This window comes from Nerophis ophidion, linkage group LG05 (genome assembly GCF_033978795.1).
Source record: "Nerophis ophidion isolate RoL-2023_Sa linkage group LG05, RoL_Noph_v1.0, whole genome shotgun sequence".
Taxonomy (NCBI): domain Eukaryota; kingdom Metazoa; phylum Chordata; class Actinopteri; order Syngnathiformes; family Syngnathidae; genus Nerophis; species Nerophis ophidion.
Genome location: NC_084615.1, coordinates 63,928,742 through 63,955,638, shown reverse-complemented (window position 1 = coordinate 63,955,638; position 26,897 = coordinate 63,928,742). Strand labels below are relative to the sequence as shown.

The 26,897-nt window shown below is 38.1% G+C and overlaps 1 protein-coding gene across 7 annotated transcripts in view; it reads left to right on the top strand.

The window, feature by feature from the left end:
• Positions 1–26,897, top strand: part of si:ch211-26b3.4 (connector enhancer of kinase suppressor of ras 2) — a 165,074-nt gene that overhangs the window by 21,789 nt on the left and 116,388 nt on the right. For all 7 annotated transcript variants that reach the window (XM_061901756.1, XM_061901752.1, XM_061901755.1 and 4 more), the window contains exon 2: positions 20,850–21,013. In XM_061901756.1, the coding sequence (XP_061757740.1) occupies positions 20,850–21,013 (164 nt within the window). The remainder of the gene's footprint in view (positions 1–20,849; positions 21,014–26,897) is intronic.

Below are 26,897 nucleotides of genomic sequence, written 5' to 3'. Positions count from 1 at the left end.
ACTATGACACCTGTGAAGTGAAAACCCTTTCATGTGACTACCACTTGAAGCTCATCGAGAGAATGCCAATGACTTGTCGAAGGTGTACGCCGCTCCACCGCCCCCCGAAAACCCGAAGGGAATAAGCGGTAGGAAACGGATGGATGGATGGAGAGAATGCCAAAAATGTGCAAAACAGTAATCAGAGCAATGGGTGGCTATTTTGAATAAAGTAGAATATAAAACATGTTTTCAGTTATTTCACCTTTTTTGTTAAGTACATAACTCCACATGTGTTCATTCATAGATTTGATGCCTTCAGTGACAATCTCCAATGTAAATAGTCATGAAAAAAAAAGAAGAAAGCACATAGATAATGAAGGTGTGTCCACACTTTCTGCATGTACTGTATATATATATATATATATATATATATATATATATATATATATATATATATATATATATATATATATATATATATATATATATATATATATATATATATATATATAATGTGTCGGCGTACATACTCTATTAATCCATCCCATCCATCCATTTTATACTGCTTGTCCCTTTTGGGGACGTGGGGGGTGCTGGAGCCTATCTCAGCTTCCGGACGGAAGGCAGGGTACAACCTGGATAAGCTGCCACCTCATCGCAGGGCCAACACAGATAGACAGACAACATTCACACTCACATTCACACACTAGGGACCGTTTAGTGTTGCCAATCAACCTATCCCCAGGTGCATGTCAGTGGGCGTGGGAGGAAGCCAGAGTACCCGGGGGAACCCACGCAGTCACGGGGAGAACATGCAAATTCAACACAGAAAGATTGGATCGAACTCAGGACTACTCAGGACCTTCGTATTGTGAGGCACATGCACTAACCCCTCTTCGACCGTGCTGCCCTACCCTATATATAACTAATAATTAATCTAGTCAGATATGAACAATTTGTGAAAGTTGGACTCCTACCTTGTTTACTTCCGTGCCAACCTCCTTAAAGTTATGTAATCAAACAGCAATATCAAGCAGCTTAAATGCGCCTAACATGGATAAGCGTGGAGATACGGTTTTACATGGGGGTGTAATTCAGATTTTTTTATAGAGCATGGACATTTTTTTATACTATCCACAAATTGTTTTGTGTTGTGGTAGGTGTGACCATGTCTCTTGATTCCATTTTTTTGTACCATGACTAGGGAAGGTTGTTTGCAGTGGGTCATATGAATAATGCTGCACAGTGTAAATGCATTGTAAGTGGTCATGAGCCTGAATTATTAAAGTTTTCCGCTAGATGGTGACAAAGCAGCAGCATAAAAGGCGCCTTTTAAAAATCATTTGAAATCTTCTTTCGGAAAAATTTTGTGTAAAAGTCATAACGTCTTGTGAGCCAAATTGAAGAAGCCGGTGGGATGCAAATGGCCCACGGCCCGTAGTTTAGTCACTGCTATAAGTCATGTTGACGATTCTTAAAAATCTTTTTTTTTGATGTGATGAATATTTCACAGTAGGAATATTTTAGTGAGTGTTGGGTGTTTTCTATTTTACTCCCCAATGCACTTACTCCAGATGGAACCTCGCAAGGTGGTAAGACATGCGTCTGTGCTGTTTGACACTGCTCTTTGCGTAGGTTCAGGTATGGTTTTCAAAGAAAAATCTAAAACCGATTTAACTGTCCGATTTAGGTAAGTGTTAGTGGGCAAGCGGTAAATTCACTGCAAAGAGGATCATTTAGTTTCAGTCTTATTTAGCTGTAAAAACAGCCTTTTATCGCATCCTTCAACAATAATGTCCAGACCATTGTATACTCCATGCGTTTGTGTGTGCTTCTTAGAGCAGAATCCATGCAGGGTTGTGAGGGCCAGCAAATGCTGATCCCTTACTTCTCCTCTAAGGCCTCTGCTGTTAGTTGCCTGGCAACGCTTGTTTTTCAGAACGGGAGGCATTCATTTTTCTCATAAACAAAAAAATAATATTAAAAAGGTTGAGAAGAAACTGCTACATTGCACGTGGTAAAATACCACTCAAAGTTGTCACTGTATGCAGTACATAACAGAGCTCAGAACTGCTAAATAAATGACCATTGTCTTCAAGTTTAGTACATTGATGTTGTGATGCACAAGACATACAATAAGGATAATACCACAAAGACATTCAGTATTTTTTGTAGTGCATCGGAAGAGTTTTACCAATTAAGAAATATATTTGAAGTAAAATATATACTACTTGTATACAACTGCCATTTGTTTGTAAACAAGACTACACGTCATAGTATTACAGTACTGAGGATATTCATGAAAACTTACTACAGGTATTACTATACATCTGAGTCAGCATTTTGTCAACGGATATACATTAAATGATTGCACATACTACAATCGGTTCAATTTACATGTTGTAACTCCTTCAAAATGAATTTGAAAATTGCTCTAACTGTAAGTTTTGTTATACTAGAGATGTTCTGATTTAAAGTTGAATGCTGCCGATTCCGATAACAATCACCAATGAGTCACATATGCCGATACAACTCACATGCATTAACTGTAAATGTTTAAATTACATGTTAGTTATTAATAGTGCTATTGACAGTTTAACAAAAATACTTACATGTGTTACCATTGATAACGACATCCCTAATTCATGGATTGATCCGCGCTACCGTGTGGTGTGCTGGCTGTGACAAGTTGTTGTTATATTATTCTCCCGGTCGACTCTTCATAATCTATTTCTTAATTTCCTGTTGATATCTGCTCACTTTCTGCTGCAACATGATTACAACTACACCTCTTGAACTTTATTGAGCACTTAATTATTGGTGTGGTTTCAAGCTAGCATAGCGGTTGGCTTTGTACAGAGGTGTCAAACTTGTTTTCATGGAGGCAGAGCCGGCCCAAGGCATAAGCGAACTAAGCGCTTGCTTAGGGCCCCGCGGCCACCAAGGGGCCCCCAAAAGCAATCAACAAAAAATGTTTATTTTTTATTTTTTGAGTTGTACCCAAATCTTTGGGTAGCTCTGCGGATAGCCTGCACTCTTCCTGTGACTGTTGCACCTGCAGAGGGGAGCTTTTCCAAGCTCAAATTAATAAAAAAACTTCTTGAGATCTTCCATGGCTCTAGAAAGACTGAGTGGACTGGCAGTGATTAGTATTTATAACAAAGTCGGTCATCAGATTTCTTACAGCGATGTCATAAATGACTTTGCCTCCAGAAAAGCCAGGAAGGACAGGTTTTAAGGAGTGGGTGGAGTGGTGTGGGTGGTGAAGAACAGAGGAACAAAACTGTGATGTGATGGTCAAATGTGTGAATTAAGGGAGTTTATTTTGATTTTTTTCCCCCAAATTTTTGCACATCGTTATGAACATTTACATAGTTTTAATATGTAGTAACTTTGTATTTGTTTATAAACCGCTATGTTACCTTGTTTCTGGTAACTCTGTTCATTAATAATTTTTAAGTATTTGCTTGATATTTAATTTAATTATGTTGGTTTTTGTACAATTGAATTTGTTCCTTTTGATATACATTTAAGTGATATTATTGTTGCACTTTATTGTTTTTCTTGCACTACAAATTATTTTTACACATTGCTGTTTCAGGTTTTTGTCACCAAAAATAATAAAGTGAATCAGAATCAGCTTTATTATGTTTAACACACATGGAATTTAACTTCAGTATACTGCGCTCTCTTTGTACAAAGTAAACATTAACATTATGAACAATTAACTAAACATATAAACTAGTAATTAAAGACTAATATGTACAAGACTGATGAGACAAGATGACACTTTTACTGTAAATACATAGCTTTATCACTTGGACTGTTCAACCCCAGGCCACTCTTGTAGCTGAATGTTTTCTACATTTTAAGATTAGGCACCATATGTGGCACTCTGGACATTCATTCGTTCATTCATTGATATTATTTATGTTCTAAACTGGGCCACCCCCATATCTTTATAAATGACATGTCATTTGTAAAGACATGCCAGGCTGACAATAGGATCATGTAAACAACACTGCCAGGGCCGAAATGAGTTTATAATAGGTGTGTGAATGATCAACAATCAATATTATTGGCAGAAATAGAGGGCCCCAAAATCAACATTTGCTTAGGGCCCCATGGAGGCTTGGGCCGGCACTGCATGGAGGGCCATATCACTGTCATGGCTGCCCTCAGAGGGCCGCTTGTAACAGTGAATGTAAGAATATAAAAGTATAATCGCCTCATTATACTATTGCACAATTGCCTTTGCATTTGGTTATTTGATTTGTGTACGTACAAATTGATGGATAACTTGCTTTGAAATCGTAAGTCCAGGTGACAAGCAGATATTTAAGTACTTATTGTTATTTTTCCAAACTATAATACGGTATATAATCAATAAGGGTGTTAAAAAGGTTTTTTTTTTTATCACATCAGAATACCAAATTTTATTAATCTCGTAAATTGATGACTAATTTTCCAAAATGACAAATTATCTTAAAAAAATATTTGACTTACTTGTTGCGCGTATATGTCACACGTCAGCAACCACAAGGAGGATTTGTAATCTGCAAGCTATTTTGTTAAGGTTTGATTGATTGATTGATACTTTTATTAGTAGACTGCACAGTACAGTACATATTCCGTACAATTGACCACTAAATGGTAACACCCGAATAAGTTTTTCAACTTGTTTAAGTCGGGGTCCACGTTAATCAATTCATGGTGATGTTATTATGATACCAAATAATGCATTGCAAATATCAGTTTGAATCGAGAACCGTGTTGAATCGAGCATCGATAATGAATGAAATCCTCACTCCAAGAATCGGAATCGAATGGCGAAGTGCCCAAAGATTCACACCAACAACAATTGAGTATTTGTTGCATGAGCAAATAATATCAACGTTTAAAACATACGGAATTTCCTGTATTACATACATTTTTTCCAGGCTTTTGCGGGCCACGTTAAACAACGTGTCGGGCCGATTCTGGCCCCCGGGCCTTGAGTTTGACACATATGGCTTAGTAGCATGCCTGCTCTTGGCTTGTGCTCAGTGTGTAACATGTTTAGCATCGTCCTCCAGTGATAAAGTTACATGATAATGATACTGGGGGCAATAAGAAATGCAGTTTATATGCTCCGATGAAGGTGTTTTTTATTAGCTCAGGGGAGCAGCACCACTCTGTGTATGGAGACACATAATTAGCTGCCATCTTTTCAGCCAGCGTACTCGAAATACATATAGTATGAACCAGATGGGATCGGTGTTTGTGCATTGAAAGGTATTATTCAGCAATGGTAAATACTTGTTTTTTATACAGACATTGTCATAGTTGATCGTCACATCCTTAGTTACTACACATATTGAACTAATCAAAATAAGAGTTGGCCCATCTCAGACAACTTTATTTCATTTTTGTACAAGGTTCCTTAAGACAAAGACGACTCATTTGAATGACAGGACTGAAACAATGTTATTATAATGGTAGATGCGTTATATTTGTATGGCGCTTTTCTACCTTCAAGGGACTCAAAGCGCTTTGACACTACTTCCACATTCACCCATTCACACACACATTCCCACACTGATGGTGAGAGCTGCCATGCAAGGCGCTAACCACGACCCGTCAGGAGCAAGGGGGAGTGTGTCTTGCCCAAGGGACGTGACGAGATTGGTAGAAGGTGGGGATCGAACCAGGAACCCTCAGGTTGCTGGCAAGACCACGCTCCCAACTCTGCCACGCCGTCCCCTATAATGTTGATACTAAGTACATTACAGTGATTCTCCAAAAAACAACAACAAATGAACAAAATAAAATGGAGGTCACAGGACTGTGCTGAGATTTTAATAAATGTTATGAAAAAGGGAGTTTTTTTGGGTTGGTGCACTAATTGTAAGTGTAGGGTCCCTGGTTCAAATCCCACCTAGTACCAACCTCGTCACGTCCGTTGTGTCCTGAGCAAGACACTTCACCCTTGCTCCTGATGGGTGCTGGTTAGCGCCTTGCATGGCAGCTCCCTCCATCAGTGTGTGAATGTGTGTGTGAATGGGTAAATGTGGAAGTAGTGTCAAAGCGCTTTGAGTACCTTGAAGGTAGAAAAGCGCTATACAAGTACAACCCATTTATCATTTATTTATATTGTATATTTTTATGCTGATTTAATGAAAAAAAAAAACTAAAAACGTTTTTTTTCGTGTTTTTTTTCAATTAAAAAATAAAAATAAAAAAATCATAGAAAATTATTTTGCGGCCCGGTGGTTGGGGACCACTGTGCTAGGGCAATGGTTCTCAAATGGGGGTACGCGTACCCCTGGGGGTACTTGAAGGTATGCCAAAGGGTACATGAGATTTTTTAAAATATTCTACGAATAGCAACAATTAAAAAATCCTTTGTAAATATATTTATTGAATAATACTTCAACAAAATATGAATGTAAGTTTATAAACTTTGAAAAGAAATGCAACAATGCAATAGTCAGTGTTGACAGCTAGATTTTTTTTTGTGGACATGTTCCATAAATATTGATTTTAAAGATTTCTTTTTTTGTGAAGAAATGTTTAGAATGAAGTTCATGAATCCAGATGGATCTCTATTACAATCCCCAAAGAGGTCACTTTAAGTTGATGATTACTTCTATGTGTAGAAATCCATCCATCCATCCATCCATTTTCTACCGCTTATTCCCTTTTGCGGTCGCGGGGCCGCTGGCGCCTATCTCAGCTACAATCGGGCGGAAGGCGGGGTACACCCTGGACAAGTCATCACCTCATCGCAGATGTGTAGAAATATTTATTTATAATTGAATCACTTGTTTATTTTTCCAACAAGTTTTTAGTTATTTTTTACCCCTTGACCACTACAAATGAGCAATATTTTGCACTGTTATACAATTTAATAAATCAGAAACTGATGACATTGTGCTGTATTTTACTTCTTTATCTCTTTTTTTCCAACCAAAAAATGCTTTTCTCTGATAAGGGGGTAGTTGAATTAAAAAAATGTTCACAGGGGGTACATCACTGAAAAAAGGTTGAGAACCACTGTGCTAGGGCATCAAACTATTTGAGTATTTATCGACATAAGTGAGAGGTTTTACTCTAAACACACAACGTTGTGTTAAACCTCACAAGTTTAATCTGGAACAATATGTTTTTAACATACCATTTGTTTCATGGTCTTATTACGAGCTCTGCGTGTGTGCAACATTATTGCCATCTTGTGTTGGAGGCTCATTATCCAAATGCGGCAATATTACCACCTGTGTGTCTACTCCCAGGCTATCATGGTGCTCCAGATGCCTCTGGGATGAATGCCAATTGTCTTTTTTGATTACGCAATGTAGACACAGCTAATCAGACACAAACATTTAAAGGAAACACACTTGGTCTGCTATCTTCCACTTAGTATGATGGTACAGTTTTGAGTTAAACTAAACATGTTTTTATTACCAGCAAATGACTTAATGGGGAAGCAGCATTCCGTACATGCATCATTTATAAATTACGTAGAGAAACGCTTCTGACAATATGTAATTTATATAACTCGGCACATGAACCCAGGTGAGCTGTTTTTTTCTCTAGGGATGGTGTTCACATGTATTCAAGCAGCAGTGTTTAACCACGTGCATGTATATGTATTGTGCACAGCCCATGCCTGTGCACAGAATCACTCTTTTTTTTGCAAGCGTGAGAATGTGTAAAAGGAACAGCAGCAACAACACAAACAACTAAATACTATCAAGCACGGGTGCCCAAACTTTTTGCCTCCAAAGGCCAAAGTGCAAATGTGTTGATGGTCTGTGGTCTAATCTGTGATTTTCACAAAACAACAGCACCACCAGGGAGGAATTTAGTCCAATACCAACAAATACTATTCAGTTAATATGCAACTCTGCATGTTTTATGTACATTTTGAACCTCAAAACTTTCAAAAAGGTCTGATTTTTGCCATTTCCAGATGTTGTTCTGAAACCAGTTCCTCCTAGATTTTTCATCTGATCGCTTTCAAATTTTCATTATAGGATGTGGCAACCAAGATTATCCTGTTACGTAGAGTGTTAAATTCAAACACAGCTAGTTAACCTGTAAAAAAAAAAAAAAAGACAAATTTTTCTATAAATCACCATAATTTTACTTTAAAATTGACCGTTTTTTTATTTATTTATTTTTTACACCAATTACTGTAAATTGAAAAACTATACCACTGTTGTTTTTATGTTAAAATTTGAGTGACTGAGCTGCCAGTTTTTTTTTTTTACCGTAAAATTATTGGGCTTTTTTTTTTGTGTATTTGTCAAAGTTAGTTAATGATGAACCCCAAGATGCAGAGAAGGAGGCAGTCAATGAGCAAGAAAACATGATTCAATTAAAACTAAACAAGTACAAACAAAAAGCACGCACGTGGGCGGAATAACAAACTAAGGGAGCTAGCACTGGGAGCTAGAAAACAAAAATGAACTTTAACATGGAAGTTGGTGGGTAGCAAACAGAACAACTGAAAACAACTAATGGCTAACAAAAACAGCTTACTGCTACGACGACCAGGACAAAATGTAGCACAACAGGTAGTAGCTGTAACGATGTCAGACAAGACAGGTTGCAAAGACACGAGAACAACTTGTGGCAAGACAATACAATAATCCAGCAACTGACACAAGACAAAGCAGGTGCAAATAGGAGAGGGCTGATTGGTGACAGGTGTGGCCAGGTGCTAATCAGCTGCAGCTGAGTGAGAACACAGCACTCAGGGAATAAGACAGGAAGCTGACAAAATAAGAGCACTTGACAGGAACTAAGGACAGGAAATACTAAACACAGAGGAGAAACTAAAACACAAACAAACTGTCAGTGGCAAGCCTGACAGTATTACTATAGGTAGAACAATAGTGGCACCGTTATATCTTGTCTGCAAAACTCTGGCGACTGAGCTGCTACTTTTTTTTTCACCGTAAAATCTATATTCTCTGTTTTTACAGTGCATTACTTTAAATACCAAATTGGTACCACTGATGATTTTACGAATAATGTCTGACGACTCAGCCATTACGTTTTTACTGTATAATCTACTGACATTTTTTTTTTTACAATGTAGCCTTGCACACATGCCATCAATGATTGTGCAGCCTGAAAGAGGTCAATATAGATATGCATCACATTTGGTAGACACAATGGGCCACATTTTTGGGAGTCCTTGCTATAGAGCAGTGGCGTCAAACTCGTTTTCATTGAGGGTCACGTTGCAGTTATGGCTTTGAAAAGATTGCCTATGCACGATTGCCAGTGCGTTCGAGTATTATACATATATTTTTAATGTAAACTGTAAAAAAAAAAATCTGAAGATTTTGCTGGAAAAAACTTGTAGCTCTGTTGCCAGAATTTTATCATAAAATGTGCGTTTTTTTTGTTTGTTTGTTTTCTTTACAGCATATTAATGTTCATGGAAACATTATACGTTTTTTTTTTTTTTATAACAGTAACATTTTGGCAACTGAGCAGCCATTTTTTTAAACGGTAAAATTTATGGTTGTTGTTTTTCCAATGTATTACTGTAAACAAAAAACGGAACCGTTGTTTTTTTGTACAGTAAAAAACATCTGAACTTATATCGATTAACGCGATATTTCGCGGGTTTGTCTCCGTGCGATATAGAACATGACTACAATGTAATATTCTAGTATATCAATGTTTAGTATAGGATCTCACGCAGTTGTTTTTAGCTGCGGGCATTACACTACAGGCTCTTCCCACTCCTTTTTCTGTCTCCTTCTCACAGACAGCAAGCGCACAAACTTACACACGTCACATACTGTCAGGTCATACGTCACATACGTAAACGCCCTGGTGTAGCAGATCGGTAGCAGCGTGGCTAACGTTAGCTGTGATGCTAGCGGAGTGTTGCTAGTGGTAATATGAGTGAAAGAAGGTGCGAATCTGGTAACAAATGAAGAAAGAATTCCCAAGAAAAACAGCAGGGGGTCCATCGTCTGGTGGTGGTTCGGCTTCAAGCGGGAAAATGTCGAATAGACAACGATAATTTGTCAAGTGTGGGGTACAAGCGTTGCAATAAAAGTATCATTACTGCTAATATGTAGCATCAATTGAAAAGTCACCTGCTAATAACTGTTTAATAAATACAGTTTTGGTCAATTGACATAGTTTTGATTTCCTTCTCTGCATGAAAGTTTAAAATGAGCATATATTAATGCAGTATAAACAAGAATGTTTTAATGTAGACGCATAGAAACACCATACTGCTGTGATTATAGGTATAAAGTGTTCATTCAAGGCTAAGGCAAAATATCCCGATATAGACCATATGTCGCGATATGGCCTAAAAATATCGAGATATATATCGCGTATCGCGATATGGCCTAAAAATATCGAGATATTATAAAAAGGCCATATCGAACTGAACTGAACTGCCAGTTTTTTACTGTAAATTCAACTGTCATTTTTACAGCGTACAATTTGATGAAAACTTGCTTCAACATCATTAGTCAAGCAGATATTTAAGGATTTATTTAAATTCTATCGAAATGTATCGCCATATAATATTTGTTGCATCATTGGATATTATTAAAGTATGCAGTGCATGTATTTTTCCTGTCAAAAGGGTGATAGATAGAAAAGTAAAGTACTTAATTGAAGCATATTAGGTCCAGGTTTTTGCAGACCACATACAATGATGTGGCTGGCCAGAACTGGTCCCCGGGCCATGAGTTTTACACATGTGCTATAGAGCAGTGGTCCCCAACCTTTTTTTTTTATCCGTGGACCGGTCAACGCTTAATAATTTGTCCCGCGGCCTGGGGGTGGGGGTCCTCTTTTCTTAATTTATTTATTTAGTTTTTTTTTTTCTTCTTTGTCATGAAAAAGGGACGTTTTTGTCATGAAAAAGGGAGTTTTTTGTAGTTGGTGCACTAATTGTAAGTGTATATTGTGTTTTTATGTTGATTTAATAAAACAATTAAAAAAAAAAATTAAAAATTTTTTTTTTTTTTTTTTTTTAATTTGGCCCGGTGGTTTTAGGACCACTGCTATAGAGGATACAAATAAAGTAATTGCTTTTTTTTTTGCATTTGCAGAGGATTTGCCTCAACACAAGGTGTAGTTTTCAAAGTAAATAGATAGTAGCCCGTAATACAGCACACTGTACAAGATGGTTGCAATTCATAAACGCCTCCTTGCCTCAGAGATGTAAATGGTGAAGAACAAATCTGTCTTTCTCATATGGTAATGTTCGCAGTCATGAATTCACTTGTTACTTGCTGCAGGGTTTATGCTGCCTCCATCATTTCAGCATAGCTGTCTCTGCTCCGGTCGCTAGCGGCTACATGAGGAAATCTGCTCATGCACTCAACTTGCAGATATCTCTGTCAACACTGGCAGTGATTTATTGGAGTACATTGGCATCTTTATCGTGGAAAGCAACCTATTGGACATTCAATTCAAAATTAGAGCTAAAATCGTATTATTTTGAACAAGATACATAAATCATTGGTCTGTGAGACAAACTTTCTATTTTCCATTATATTTTTCTAATACTTTTTATTATCTGTAAAATATTTTTGGAAAAATCTTAGTAAAGTATCACTGAATTTAATGCTTGTTTCGATGTTTGAATGGCAGTTTGATATCAGTTTACATTACACTTCTAAAGGGATGGACCTTTCACATTTGAACAGACACGATACCAATATCCAGTACTGTAACAATGAATCAGCGATAACATTTTTTATACTTTTATGTGTGTCTGGAATAGGGTTGCAACTAACGACTATGTTGATAGTCAATTTGTCATCGACTATCTTAACTTTGTTTTGTCGACTAATTGGTTTATGAAGCGTACTCATGTTCAGTGGCTCTAAATTAGCCATTGACTTCTTAATTCAGTTTGAGATGTTTTTAGGCCTGTGCTTATGAACAAGGGATAAGACTAAATCATTTTTACACGTTTATTTATACTGTAACTAGGCTGTCACAAAAATAAAACAACTATGAAACGTTTTTTTTTTTTAAAAGCAAGGACAATTTAATAAACTCAATGTACAGACCTGTATCAATAATTAATTATTAACATGTTATGGTTATGGTTAGAGTTTATTTCGAATATGCATACAATTACACATTTCCAGTTTTGTCATTCTAATCTGTTCGAAATGAAGTAGGAAGAAGCAAAGTTTATTTAATCCTACCCTTTTCCATTCCTTAACAATTGCAAACTGTCATGACTTGACTTGGACATGGATTGTGTGTGCTCCTTCGACGCAGAGGGATTACGGGATTACAGGACGAGCCAGGCGTGAATTAAGGTACATGTTTGTTTTTATTAATACTCAAATTACAAAAAAAAAGGCAAAACAAAAAGCGCGCTCGATGGCGGATACTATAGTAAAATTTAGAACAAAAACAGCACAGTGGCAATACTATCTACAAACAAACAAAAGATACTATCAAAGACATAAATACAAACAAAAACTTACATGGCGTGGATTAATCGAAGAGCATGGCATGAAGTACGAAAGGCAATGATAGTTAGAATGGCATGGGTAATGAAAGTTAATGTTCCCAGACTGATGGACAGAAAGAAATTGACTTAAATAGTGGCTGTGAATAATTAGGATCAGGTGCGGGACTGAGGGCATGGGCGTGACTAGAAGGGCAAGGTGAAAAGCAATGAGTTGTCATAGTAACAAAACAAACCAGGAAAAGAAAAAAACGGAACAAGAGTCCAGAAAACAAAACAAAACATGATCAAACATAAAACCAGATTTACAGACGTGACACTAAAACTTTTGTTCACTTCCTGTTCTCAATTTATTCACAATATACTCCATAAATAATAATATAAACAACAAACAAATAAAAAACAACTATTTAATATTACATATTGAAGTAATTTATATTTCGTATAATAAGATTATCAATAAGTTTGAAAAGTACCGAAAAGTGTCAAAAATAATTTTGGTATCGGGACAACATTAATGTACTGTAGTAACAATATTTATTATGTATCATATTTTAAGCATTACCGTAACTTCTTTCCTTTGTGCATTGAATAATAGCAGTAGCTACTTCAAAAACAGCATAACAAGCACGTTTTGTGTTTGCCACCACTACAATTTGGCAGACTTCTTAAGAGCCTTGTAGTGTTATCATGTCACACTATTGCTAAATGTTTCAAATAAGAACATAACACACTCAGTTATAATCTCTGCTCTCACTAGGATGTCGACTGATGGAGTGTTGTATCTTTCAGCACTTTCTTTCTGTCTTCCTAGCGATGTTGTCAGGTCTTATCAACTGCTTCAGTCATTCCAGATTTTTAGCGTAGCGGTGGCATTTCAAAGATAACTTCTCGACTTTGTGCCAAAGCCTTCTATGATACAAATGTATGATCTGTAATCTAGTATTACTTTTTATGGACTCATTGGCGATGCCTCAGCCATTGGAGCAGTATGAGCATGGCTGTCGGTGTTAGTTTTTATGATAAAAATGTCGCTATAGCTTGGTTTGTATGCATGTGAACGGAGGTTTATTGCCGGTTTTGGGATTCTTTTTAGAGGACTTTATCGGTGGAATAGATGAATCTCCATTACCTGCGTTGTTAGCTGCCTCATGCTAACAGTTTTTCACTATTTAGCATGCACAGAGAAGAGAAAGACATGCGTGTCTCTGCCTTACATAAGGATTGTGAACGATAAATGGCAACATTTACCAAAAAAGTGCAATTAAACTTTAATACTTTGCCTTTACAGTTATTAAAGGTTTAATAATGGACATAGTGTGACATTAGAATATATATTTTTATTTTTGTTATATTCTAAACCTCAACTGCACATTTTTTTACTTTGTTTCTTTTTTTATTCAGATCTACTCAACTATTTGCTGCTGGTTATTGCAATGTAGTTTGGTTTACACTTTCTAGGAAAGAACCAACAATGTTTACAACAGCTGGGAAATATGCTTCTATTTTGAGAAAAAATAATAACCAGTCACACAAGTAAATAATTTTGATAAGGAGAATTATTCAGTGTGATTCATTACTCTTTGTTTACTGGTGGAATTGATTGAGTTCTGATAAAAGTGCTGCTAAGGTGATGCTTCCATTCTTTAGTTTTCAAACTTGCAGTAAGCTTGTAGCTGCTGTCCTGTGCTCGATGAATCAATTTTAAGATTCGCACAATAGATCTGCGAGGATACATGCCTCCAATACAGTAATACCTCAATTTAGTAGCTTAATTGGTACTGTGACAAAGCTCTCAACTCAAAACACTGAAACACTCAAATCAACATCTCCTATTGATATGAATCAAAATAAATGGTCCTTGCCCTCCCCCAAAACAGCACAATTGCCTTTTAAAAATAAAAACTAACTTTTAGATAAAACAAATGTGTACAAAAACAAATACAGTTACAGTCTGGCAAGGTTTCTTGCAACATGACCCCACGATGCAGAGGCGGAAGGTAAAGTGAAGGTAAATTTAACAAGTATGTAGGAGACAAAATTTGGGGTTGGAGGAGCAATGTGTGTTGGTTTGTCTTTTGTTTTCAGAAGCTGTAGGTCACATGTGTCTTACTGACGAGGCTGGTTTAGGAGGCTTCCTAATTAGCAACCAGGGACAGGTATTCCCTGATAACCAATTAGAGTCAGGTGAGGGAGCCAGTGCTCAAACCAGAGGAGTGGTGTAGCAAACTGAAGCTGAAACACAAATAAGAAGGGTTGGCAGCACAAAGAGAAACAACAACACATGTTAAACACTGTTATGAATGCTCATGACATAATAGAATGTAGTAGAAACAACTGCAGTAGTTTTTGAGGGAATTTTGTAATTATAATGTCAAGTAACTCCCTTGGAGTGTGGACTTCAACAATATCTCCTTTCAGCTGCTTCTCGGTCTCTTGCACGATCAGCAGCTTTTTCATATTTTAATGGATAAATGTTCATAGTTTTTATTACTATTGGTTATTTTAGCATTCTTGGCTGGTGTTGGACTCCTTCCTTTTCAGTATGGTGCAGACTAGCATGTGATTGCCTCAAATTGCTCTGCCAAGATGATGACACGCTCAGTCATGTCTTTGATGATTTATTTTTTTAATTCAGGGAATATGATCCGCTTCTTCTTCTCAGCACTGTCTTTCACACTCACTTTGCTCTCTCACCATGCTGGGACCGATCATTAGCTGTAAGCTAATGCTAGTGAGTAAGACCAGATGTTTTGGTCGGATCTTACAGGGTTCATTCACTGTGGCATTTGCTACGCCAAATAATGGTGGGGATGCTTTGAACTCAATTTTTCGCTTGAAAATTAAAGCGTAACAATCATCAGAGAGACAGCTGAAAAACACTCTTAAGTTGAGGTACCGCTGTATTGCCAACAAAAACTGAGCAATTGAAATGGTGTGCCAACTGAGTTGATACCTTTTATTTAGCAAAAAACCCTAAATAAGGACTGTGCCATTTTAATCCTGCATTTTTAGAAAATATTTATTGAGAGTTATAATAATAATAATAATAATAATGGATTAGATTTATATCGCGCTTTTCTATTGTTATATACTCAAAGCGCTCACAGAGAAGTGGGAACCCATCATTCATTCACACCTGGTGGTGGTAAGCTACATATGTAGCCACAGCTGCCCTGGGGTAGACTGACGGAAGCGTGGCTGCCAGTTTGCACCTACGGCCCCTCCGACCACCACCAATCATTCACCAGTGTGAGCGGCACCGGGGGCAAAGGGTGAAGTGTCCTGCCCAAGGACACAACGGCATCGACCTTGATGTCAATAAGTGGGAAGCGAACCTGCAACACTCAGGTTTCTGGCACGGCCGCTCTGCCCACTACGCCATGCCGCCCCATGTTAGCTGTGCCAACATGATGTGCCAGGGGCATGGCTACTGTAGTCTTAATACACAAAACATTGCTTACTAGTAGTGTTTATGATCGTGCATGAGCCAATACTGTACTTGATTTTTCTGTTTGTGTTAAACAAAAATAAATGAGCGACAACCAATGAAATGGTTTCCACTTGCTGAGCAACAGTGTATCGAGTGATGTGTTGGATTTCAAATTGTTCTATCACGCCGTATGTAACAAGAGTCAGTTTCTTTGTCCCTCAAAACAACACTTGGCTTGTATTTTTCCTCCTGTCTCCTATGACATACCGAGAACAAGATGGCTCTCACTTATTATTTGCTATTAGAGAGAGAGAGTGTGTGTGTGTGTGTGTGTGTGTGTGTGTGTGTTCTTGTATTTCCACCCTTCTTGAGACATCAACAAGGAAAAGTACCTTCCATATGAGAATGAAATCATGGTCCCAATGCGCAGAACCATTCATCCATCCATCTACCTTCTACCGCTTCTCCCTTTCCCATTGCATCTAAGAGAGAATGTCTCATTTGCACCACAGGTGGTGATATCTATCAAAATTAGGGTGGTCCCAAAAAGAAGGGATTTTTCAAATAGACTGTGTGTCGGTTTTAAAGGTGCTCCCCCTCTGGTCAACATATGTAATGACAAGTGTGTGTGAGGAATTGAAATCCGCCCCCTTTGGCCAAAATGTATTTAGACAAAATAAATAAATAGGTATATAGAGACTGTAGAGGTTGCCCTCTGGTAGTTCCCACCACAGACTGCCGGGAATTCAGGATATAACACAGTTTTATTTTCCTTCAATGGTGCAAAGCCTGGCTTCACGGTGGCAGAGGGGTTAGTGCGTCTGCCTCACAATACGAAGGTCCTGCAGTCCTGGGTTCAATTCCAGGCTGAGGATCTTTCTGTGTGGAGTTTGCATGTTCTCCCCGTGAATGCGTGGGTTCCCTCCGGGTACTCCGGCTTCCTCCCACCTCCAAAGACATGCACCTGGGGATAGGTTGATTGGCAACCCTAAATTGGCCCTAGTGTGTGAATGTGAGTGTGAATGTTGTATGTCTATCTGTGTTGGCCCTGCGATGAGGTGGCGACTTGTCCAGGGTGTACCCCGCCTTCCGCCCGATTGTAGCTGAGATAGGCGCCAGCGCCCCCCGCGACCCCGAAAGGGAATAAGCGGTAGAAAATGGATGGATGGGTGCAAAGTCTTTTGCTTTTCAGCACAGTGTCTTTTCTGCGTCCATGTCTCTCAGCAGCACCTCCAACTCCCACTACTCGTTTCCTCACGGCCGCCGCTAATAAGGCAACAGGTGATTAGATAACAAGGCCCACCTGGGACATCTACGCATCTGTCGCTGTTTTCGAGGCCGGTCCTGACACATTCCGTTCTGCGGCAGGCCCGCAGGCCACGCCCCCCCCTCCACGGAGACAAATTGTAATAACTTAAAGTAAATAATAAAGATTAAAAACCCAACAAAAAATTCACAAAACTAAAATCTTAACTTTTTTTATATTTGCATGGTATGTATATATTTATAATTTTGTAAATACAAATCTTTATATTTCTAGAAAGGGTGGTCCTTAAGAGGTAAGCATTTTTTGGATGTCTCAAGAAGGAAGAAATACAAGAATGTGTGTGTGTGTTTGTGTGTGTGTGCGTGTATGGTGACCGTGTTAAGGTGCTACCACACTGTCTGCTCTCCGTCAGCCTCGGTTCCCTCGGGCATCAGTGTTTTCCTCACGGCTCCACTCGACTCTATCAACATGCCTCCACAGAAGCGCCAAACCCCGAATAACACCACCATTTGTAATTGTTTTGTGTGCGTGACTGTGTTTGAAGAAAACATTCTCCGGCCGATGCTGCTTAGCTCCTTCTCCGATGGGTTTTTCCTCATGCCTTGCTGCGTTGTGGTTGCGTTTTCTAACAGTGGAATGGAATGGTGTGCAATTTGCTGAGTTTGTTTATTTAAAAGGCTCTTAATTCATCAATAGCGTCCCAGACCTGCCACATCTGTATACAGCTCACTACAAGGCATGCCAGGCAGCAACAGTTTACAGCAAAAAAAAAAAAACCCTTCAAAAGCCAATATGTTACTCACATCCCTTGAGATATATTTAAAACACAGTTTTAATTGGTTGGAATAATATTACACTGTACAAACACAGGGTGCAAAAATGTAGGTATTACATGAACATGGTGCTCAATGCTCAGTGTGTAGTCAAGAGAAACAAGAAAACACCAGAAAAATAACAGTGTCAAAGATGGATGGATAGATATGGTTATGTTGTTTTCCATTAATTAAAAACAGCCAGCAACACTGTTTGTTACACTAATTCACTTTTGGAGCCTTAGAAAACTAGATGTTACCAACCTATGTCTTCTCGGATGAGAGGTGAAATGTCTTCTATAACTCTCGTAGGTGAACCCTTATAGGCACTGATTTTATAGTTTAACACCTCTTTGTGTGCAATTTTTTTACTTTCCACCCACAGTTTGAATGCATCTGTATACCGTATTTCCTTGAATTGCCGCAGGGCATATTGTATAGTAGGCGCCTGCCTTGAATTACTGCCGGGTCAAACTCGCTTCCCAAAAATATTAGCGCATGCTTAGTATTACCGCCTGGTCAAACTCGTGACGTCTCGAGTGACAATTCCCTCTGTCATCATTTTAAAATGGAGGAGGCTGATTTCAATATCGGTAATTTGAAATCGCATAAAGGGAAGAAGATTAAGAGCTATTCAGTAGGGTTTGAGGTCCTAGCTTACATCACACTCAAATTTTTACTGCATACCTTTGGTAAGTGCCGGAGTGAGAACAGTTTTTAAAATAGTTAGCGCATGCTTACTTTTACCGCTTGCCTTTGGTAAGCGCAGGGGTGAGAAGAGGTTTTAAGTTAATTAGCGCCCCGGCGGCAATTCAAGGAAATATGGTATGTGGGGCGGCATAGCTCGGTTGGTAGAGCGGCCATGCCAGCAACTTGAGGGTTGCAGGTTCGATTCCCGCTTCCGCCATCCTAGTCACTGCCGTTGTGTCCTTGGGCAAGACACTTTACCCACCTGCTCCGAGTACCACCCACACTGGTTTAAATGTAACTTAGATATTGGGTTTCACTATGTAAAGCGCTTTGAGTCACTAGAGAAAAGCGCTATATAAATATAATTCAATTCACTTCATATGTAAATAGTATGATATTTAATATTTAAACAGTGCATTCATTCTCAGGACTGGACTGCTCCTTACCTCATTTTGCACTATTTTTATTTTCTTTCCTTCCCATATTTTGCACACTGATACTGGAGTTGCTTTTAATCTCATTGTACCTGTGTATAGTGACAATAAAAGGCATTCTATTCTATTCTATACATGTCTGGACACTAAATCAGGTTTTTTTGCCCCTAAGTCACGCCGATCGAACATGTCTAAAAGCTCCAAAGTGCTTCAAATCTGATCTTTTCCTATCAGATTTGGGCCTCTTCAGCAGGTAGTCCAAATCCAATTGGAATCTGATCTTTTCAAATGTAACTGGAGGCCGAAAGGCAATGGGAACTGTTTGTGACTTTTACGTCATCTTTGGGTAAACTACGTAATTCTTGTGCGCAGCACGATCACTTTCCTTTTTTGCAATTCTCTTCTTCCTCCTCCTGCAGTTGCTTTCCAACATGTCCTCTACCCAGCCACCGCACGGACTCAACAACACGCTGATCTGTGGCGTCCATCTTTTCTTGTTTAGTAACAGCTTCCTCATTTATGGATTCCACTGTTTTGTCAAAATGATCCACTTTGTCGAAAAAAAATTGATTTACGCTGCTGCCACGTCAAAAAAATTATACCTTAAGTTTCAAAACGCCGATTTAGATATCAAATGAAATATATAATAAAATAATCACTTATTTGTAACGCCAGTGCACATGGACACAATTAATTGTAATACAAGCCTATCCGGAATAAAAACATGTAAACTGTGTTCTGGCCTGATCAAACACATTTGGATGAAAATTTCCTTCCAATCGAAACGGGTGGTTTATGCCGACACTCATTCAAATTGGAGAGCATGTAAACATTTTTTTCCAACGTTTGGGTCGAAATTATTCTCACTGCACATGTCTTTGACATCAGCTTTCGTTTGTTTGACTAAACCGGATATCCTCAGAATGAAGCGATTGTATTGTTGCTGTCTCATTACAGCAAACTGCTAGTTTCAAGCAGGAACACAGAACATCATAACATGAAGACACGCGGCAATCAGTACACATGTCAACATGGAGGGTACACAACAGCTCCGTTTCAAAAAGAGAGGTCAAACAAAAGTAGCGAACAAAAGGAAAAATAAATAAACAAATAACGTTACAACATTGGACAAGTAGATATACACAGTCATGTCTATTTACAGCGGAATTCACTGCTTCTTCTTCTTATACATCCGTTTACAGTAGGTGCTGCGCATGTCAAAATTAATTATTCAAATTTAAGGTGTAAAGCATGAAAATGCATGTAAAAATCAGATTTTTTTTCCAAAGTCCATGTGCACCGTAACATTCTAATCTGAAATATGATCAGATTGAATCAATTTTGCCCATCTACACGTGGCTAGTGATAAATCCACTCTTCACCTACAAGACTGATCAACTTTTGATCAACGTCCTTTGTTTTCATTTTATGATCAAACTGCTCGTGCAAGTGATATCGCGGCCACATTTGGGTAAGTGCGCGTTTATACTGGAATCTGATTAAGATCCCATTTTACTTACAGTGTAAAGAGTCGGCTGGAAACAATCAGGTTTAGGAAAAAATTTGATTTGGGCCACTTTGGCCTGCAATGTAAACATAGTCGAAGAGAAACTGAACCGTCCAGATGCGATTGACTTAACATCCTGGGGAATACAATGACCTTGATGAATGTGAACATTTTAGACATTTTAGAGCAATATAACAACAATGGCTGTGGCCGCAATGAAATATGGATGCAGCCTGACCAGAATGTTCTCTTACGTTCCCTCAGGTCTGGATGACTGTCTTCAGCAGTATGTGAAGAGTTTTGAGCGGGAGCTGATGGGTGGAGAGCAGCTTCTCCACATCACCCATCAGGAGCTGGAGGAGTTGGGGGTCACCAGGATAGGACATCAGGAGCTCATTCTGGAAGCTGTTGACCTTCTCTGTGCACTGGTCAGTCACTCTTTCCTCATCATCATGTTAGTCTTTTGTGCATCACCTGTATCTTTCTGCAGTAGCATCATAACAAACAAACACGCCTCCAAGTGACAATAATCTGGCGTGTTGGTCAGCTTCAGGGGCATGGAAAGTTGTCCGTCATCAGCATAACTGTGATAGCTAGTACCGTATGTGCGTATGGTGTCACTGAGCGGTAGCATGTAGATGCTGAAGAGTGCAGGACCAAGAACCAAACCTGGTGGAACTCCGCATTTTACCTTAACATACTCCAAGGTTATGTTGTTGTGGGAGTGAGATAGTGTCAGTAAGACAGGATTTAAACTTGTCTTGTCTCATAGTATTGTTAGTGTAGAGGAGTTTTTCTTGTTTTTGTTTATAGAGTATTGTTCTTGTATTACCGTATTTTTCGGACTATAAGTCACAGTTTTTTTCCATAGTTTGGCCGGGGGTGTGACTTATACTCAGGAACGACTTATGTGTGATATTACCAACACATTACCGTAAAATATCAAATAATATTATTTAGCTCATTCACGTAAGAGACTAGACGTATAAGATTTCATGGGATTTAGCAATTAGGAGTGACAGATTGTTTGGTAAACGTATAGCATGTTCTATATGTTATAGTTATTTGAATGACTCTTACCATAATATGTTACGTTAACATACCAGACACCTTCTCAGTTGGTTATTTATGCGTCATATAACGTACACTTATTCAGCCTGTTGTTCACTATTCTTTATTTATTTCTAAATTGCCTTTCAAATGTCTATTCTTCGTGTTGGGTTTTGTCAAATACATTTCCCCAAAAAATGTGACTTATACTCCAGTGTGACTTATACATGTTTTTTTCCTTGTTTGTTATGCATTTTCGGCAGCTGCAACTTATACTCCGGGGCGACTTATACTCCGAAAAATACGGAATATTGTTTATAGGGCTGTGAATCTTTGGGTGTCCCGCGATTCGATTCAAATATCGATTCTTGGGGTCACGATTCGATAAAATATAAATTTTTATGATTCGATTCTCAATTCAAAAACGATATTTTTCCGATTCAAAACGATTCTGTATTCATTCAATACATAGGATTTCAGCAGGATCTACCCCAGTCTGCTGACATGCTAGCAGAGTAGTAGATTTATTTAAAAAAGCTTTTATAATTGCAAAGGACAATGTTTTATCAACTGATTGCAATAATGTAAATTAGTTTTAACTATTAAACGAACCAAAAATATGACTTATTTTATCTTTGTGAAAACATTGGACACAGTGTGTTGTCAAGCTTATGAGATGCAATGCAAGTGTAAGCCACTGTGACACTATTGTTCTTATTTACAATTTTTATAAATGTCGAATGATAATGTCAATGACGGATTTTTAATCACTGCTATGCTGAAATTATAACTAATATTGATACTGTTGTTGAAAATATTCATTTTTGTTTCACTACTTTTGGTTTGTTCTGTGTCGTGTTTTTTGTCTCCTCAATTGCTCTGTTTATTGCAGTTTTGAGTGTTGCTGGGTCAGGTTTGGTTTTAGATTTGGATTGCATTGTTATGGTATTGCTGTGTACTGAATTGTTGGATTGATAAAAAAAAAAAAATAGATTTTTTAAAAATGACAATCGATTCTGAATCGCACTACGTATTCGATTCGATTCGTATTCGAATCGATTTTTTCCCCACACCCCTAATTGTTTATGTTAAATGTGGAATGAGTGAGAGGAGTTGGGCTATTATAAGCATCTGCTTCGTCCAACCTCTTTTCAAGCCTTGCATAAATATCTCTACCAAATGTAAAAAAACAACCTTTTTTTTTACCGTATTTTTCGGACTAAAGTCACGTTTTTTTTTTTGTAGTAGACTTGGCCAAACTATTAAAAAAAAAAAAAAAAAAAAAAAAGTTTCGTTTCTTTTGTTTGGCCGGGTCTCATCCCCCGCTGGACTGTGGAGAAGACTGCGACTTATAGTCCGAAAACTACTGTGGTAGTACTGTGCAGGTTTGAAATAAATATTTCAATTAAAAACAAAACAGGAAAAGGCTAAATCTGACATACCTATACGTGTTTTGATACATGCTAACAGAATGTTATGATCGACAGTATCGAAAGCAGCACTGAGAACATGGATGACGCATCAGCATCCATAGGTAGCGATAGATCATTAGTCACTTTTGCGAGGACTGCCTCAGTAGAGTGATTTGCCCTGAAACCAGATTGAAAAGTTTCACAGACATTGTTTGACGCTGAGTATTCATTTAGCTGCTATGCCACAATTTGTTTTGAAGGCTTTTCGAGATAAATGGAAGGAGGGGCACTGGGCGGTAGTTTACCAGAAGGTCAGAATCGAGGTTAGGTCTTTTGAGCAGAGGATGAATAACCACTGTTTTGAATGCGGGGGGAACAGTACCAGACAAACATGAACACGATTAGGATACGTTGATAAACAGCTGCACTTGGGTTAAAGTTGTTTTTTGTAAACATTATTTTTTTCAAAACGTCGAAGCATTTGCAACATAATGTTTAATGCGGCACTAATACTTTAGCGATAAACAAAATCAGGGCATTTCACAAAACACTTTCACTATGTGTGACTTCTATAATGATTGGCTATCAAGGTTTGGATTTCAAGATGAATAAATCTCCTGGGAAAACAAGTAAAATTATGGAATTTCTGTACATCACAGTAATTCGCCGTTACACTCAAGTTTAGACTGTTCTATGGACGTTTATGGATTTCATTTATTGTATGAAACCCTGAAATAATGATAATTCTAGGCTCCTTCACATAGCATATATAGTTGTGGTCAAAAGTTTACATACACTCGTAAAGAACATAATGTAATGGCTGTCTTGGGTTTCCAATAATTCATACAACTCTTATTTTTTTGTGATAGAGTGATTTGAGCACATACTTGTTTGTCAAAAAAAAACATTCATAATGTTTGGTTCTATTATGATTTTATTATGGGTCTACTCAAAATGTGACCAAATCTGCTGGGTCAAAAGTATACAAGTTAATATTTGGTTACATGTCCCTTGGCAAGTTTAATAAGGTGCTTTTTGTAGCCATCCACAAGCTTCTGGGAAGCTTCTAGCAATCACATGGACACAGATAATACCTTCTGGAAGAAAGTGGTCATATGAAACAAAAATTGAGCTGTCTGGCCACAATACCCAGCAATATGTTTGGAGGAGAAAATGTGAGGCCTTTATTCCCAGGAATACCAATCCTACCGTCAAGCATGGTGGTAATAGTATTATGCTCTGGGACTGTTTTGCTGCCAATGGAACTGGTGCTTTACAGAGAGTAATTGGGACAATGAAAAAGGAGGATCACCTCCAAATTCTTCGGGACAAACTAAAATCATCAGCCCAGAGGGTGGGTCTTGGGCGCAGTTGGGTGTTCCAACAGGACAATGACCCCAAATTCACATCAAAAGTGGTAAATGAATGGCTAAATCAGGCTAGAATTAAGGTTTTAGAATGGCTTTCCCAAAGTCTTGACTTAAACGTGTGGACAATGCTGAAAAAACAAGCCCATGTCAGAAAACCAACACATTTAGCCGGACTGCACCAATTTTGTCAAGACGAGTAGTCCAAAAAATTCAACCAGAAGCCTGTGGATGGCTACCAAAAGCACCTTATTGCCGTGAAACTTGCCAAGGGACATGTAACCAAATATTAACATTGCTGTATGTATACTTTTGACCCAGCAGATTTGGTCACATTTTCAGTAGACCCATAATACATTCATAAAATAACCAAATTCATGAATGTTTTTTGTGACCAACAAGTATGTGCTCCAATCACTCTATCACAAAAAAATAAGAGTTGTAGAAATTAATGGAAACTCAAGACAGCCATCACATTATGTTCTTTACAAGTGTATGTAAACTTTTAACCACGGCTGTAGATTAGACATTTTTCAAACTGGCTGACATTATTTCTTGCTGGATGTAAAAGAAAGTATTAAAATGTTGCCCCCTCTTCTTTGTAACGGTATCAAATCTCAAAGTACGATATTATTCTTGATAATGTCCCAAAAAAGTCTGTAAAATGAAGTGTCAGGAATGTTTAGGATAAACAGACTTACTGTAATTCAACAAAAACAGAAATGTTAAATGTTTTGGTCATATTTTTTACTACAAACAAGTATTTTTAAGTGCAAATAACTGTGTAGGAACATCTACTGTTTCAAGCAAATATTTAAAAACTTACAGTTGATGTCTGTAATGTGACTTCAACTGAGTCCACCGGGTGACCTGTGGGTGTTGTGGACGGAGGCTTCTTCGTTGCCGTAGCGAAGCGGATAAAATGGAACCGGTACAACGCCGGGAGAGAAGGACAAACAATGGATTTTCCAACATAAAATGGAAGTTTTGCAAACTAAACAGAATATATCAATCTATAACATTGCAGGAGGGAGAGAAAGTGGGAAAGAGGGGTGTAGGGGTGAGTAAGCGCTGCAGTGACAAAAAGGCATCTCTTCACATGCAGGGCAAATAGGCTGGTGCTTAACCAGTGTTTATAACTATCTACTTAACTATTTATTTTTACGCTTTAGTGTGTCTGCTGATGTCGTTTTGTTGTAAACCAAAAAAAACAATACGGATATTAAAAAAACGCTGATGCCGATATACATCCAAATGCCAAATATTGGCGGCCGTAAACGAGCAAATCGATAATTGGTTGATCTCTAATATACCGTATTTTGCGCACCATAGGGCGCACCGAATTATAAGGCACACTGCCGATGAATGGTCTCTTTTCGATCTTTTTTTCATTTATATGGTGCACCGGATTATAGGACTCATTTAAAAAGTCACATTATTTTTTTTTTTTATTAAATGGAAAACACTTCCTTGTGGTCCACATACCATGTAATGGTGGTTCTTTAGTCAAAATATTGCATTGATTATGTTTTACAGATCATCTTCAAGCCGCTTTCTGACAGTCGCTTCACAATGCGTCGTTTTGTGGGCGGTCTTATTCACGTAGCTCACCTTCGGCAGCATCTTCTCCCCGTCATCTTTGTTGTAGCGGTGTAGCGTGCAAGGATGGGAGTGGAAATAGTGTCAAAAGATGAAGCTAAGTGTTTTAATGACATTCAGACTTTACTTAAATCAATAACGGAGCAGCATCTCCTCATCCGCCCGAAATGTATCCCGTGAAAAACCATCCGAACGGAACTCTCTAATAGCTAAAGTTCCTTGGGGGAATAATTTTAACTCACTACACCGGTATGTTTTAGCGCTGTCATGGCCGATTTAAGTAAGAACTTTACACTACTTTGTATTAGAAATAGCAACAGCGGAGGATGAATGTCCCATAACAAGAAGATAGAGAAAAAGAAGAAGCTTATCGACTACGGGGTCCCACGGACTACAAAGGCCGGCACGCGCAATTTTTCAGGACTTATGCCGATCCCAAATACGGATCAGCAGGTACCAGAAGGTAAGAAAAATTGTGTTTGCATAATTTTGCGAAACAAAATGCAAAATAATAAGTCTTACCTTATACACACACACCATATTAATACTCATAGGTTGAAGCACAGTACAATCCATCAAGCGGTGCGGCTTCATAGCTTACCAAAGTCGTACTAAAACATTTTGATAGATTTTTGCGCGCCATGTGTAATTTTCTGTATTTTCAATGGAACCTATGAAATGTAGGTGTTTTTTGCTTGAGTCATATTGCAGTCTTCACGTATCTCTTGTGTGTGACTGCCATCTTTTGGTCACACTTATTATTACACCATGTACCAAATAAAATAGCTCCGAGGTCAGTAAGCAAAACCAGAATTATTCCGTACATTATTCCGCACCGGGTTATAAGGCGCATTAAAGAGTTTTGATTAAAAATATAAAGATTT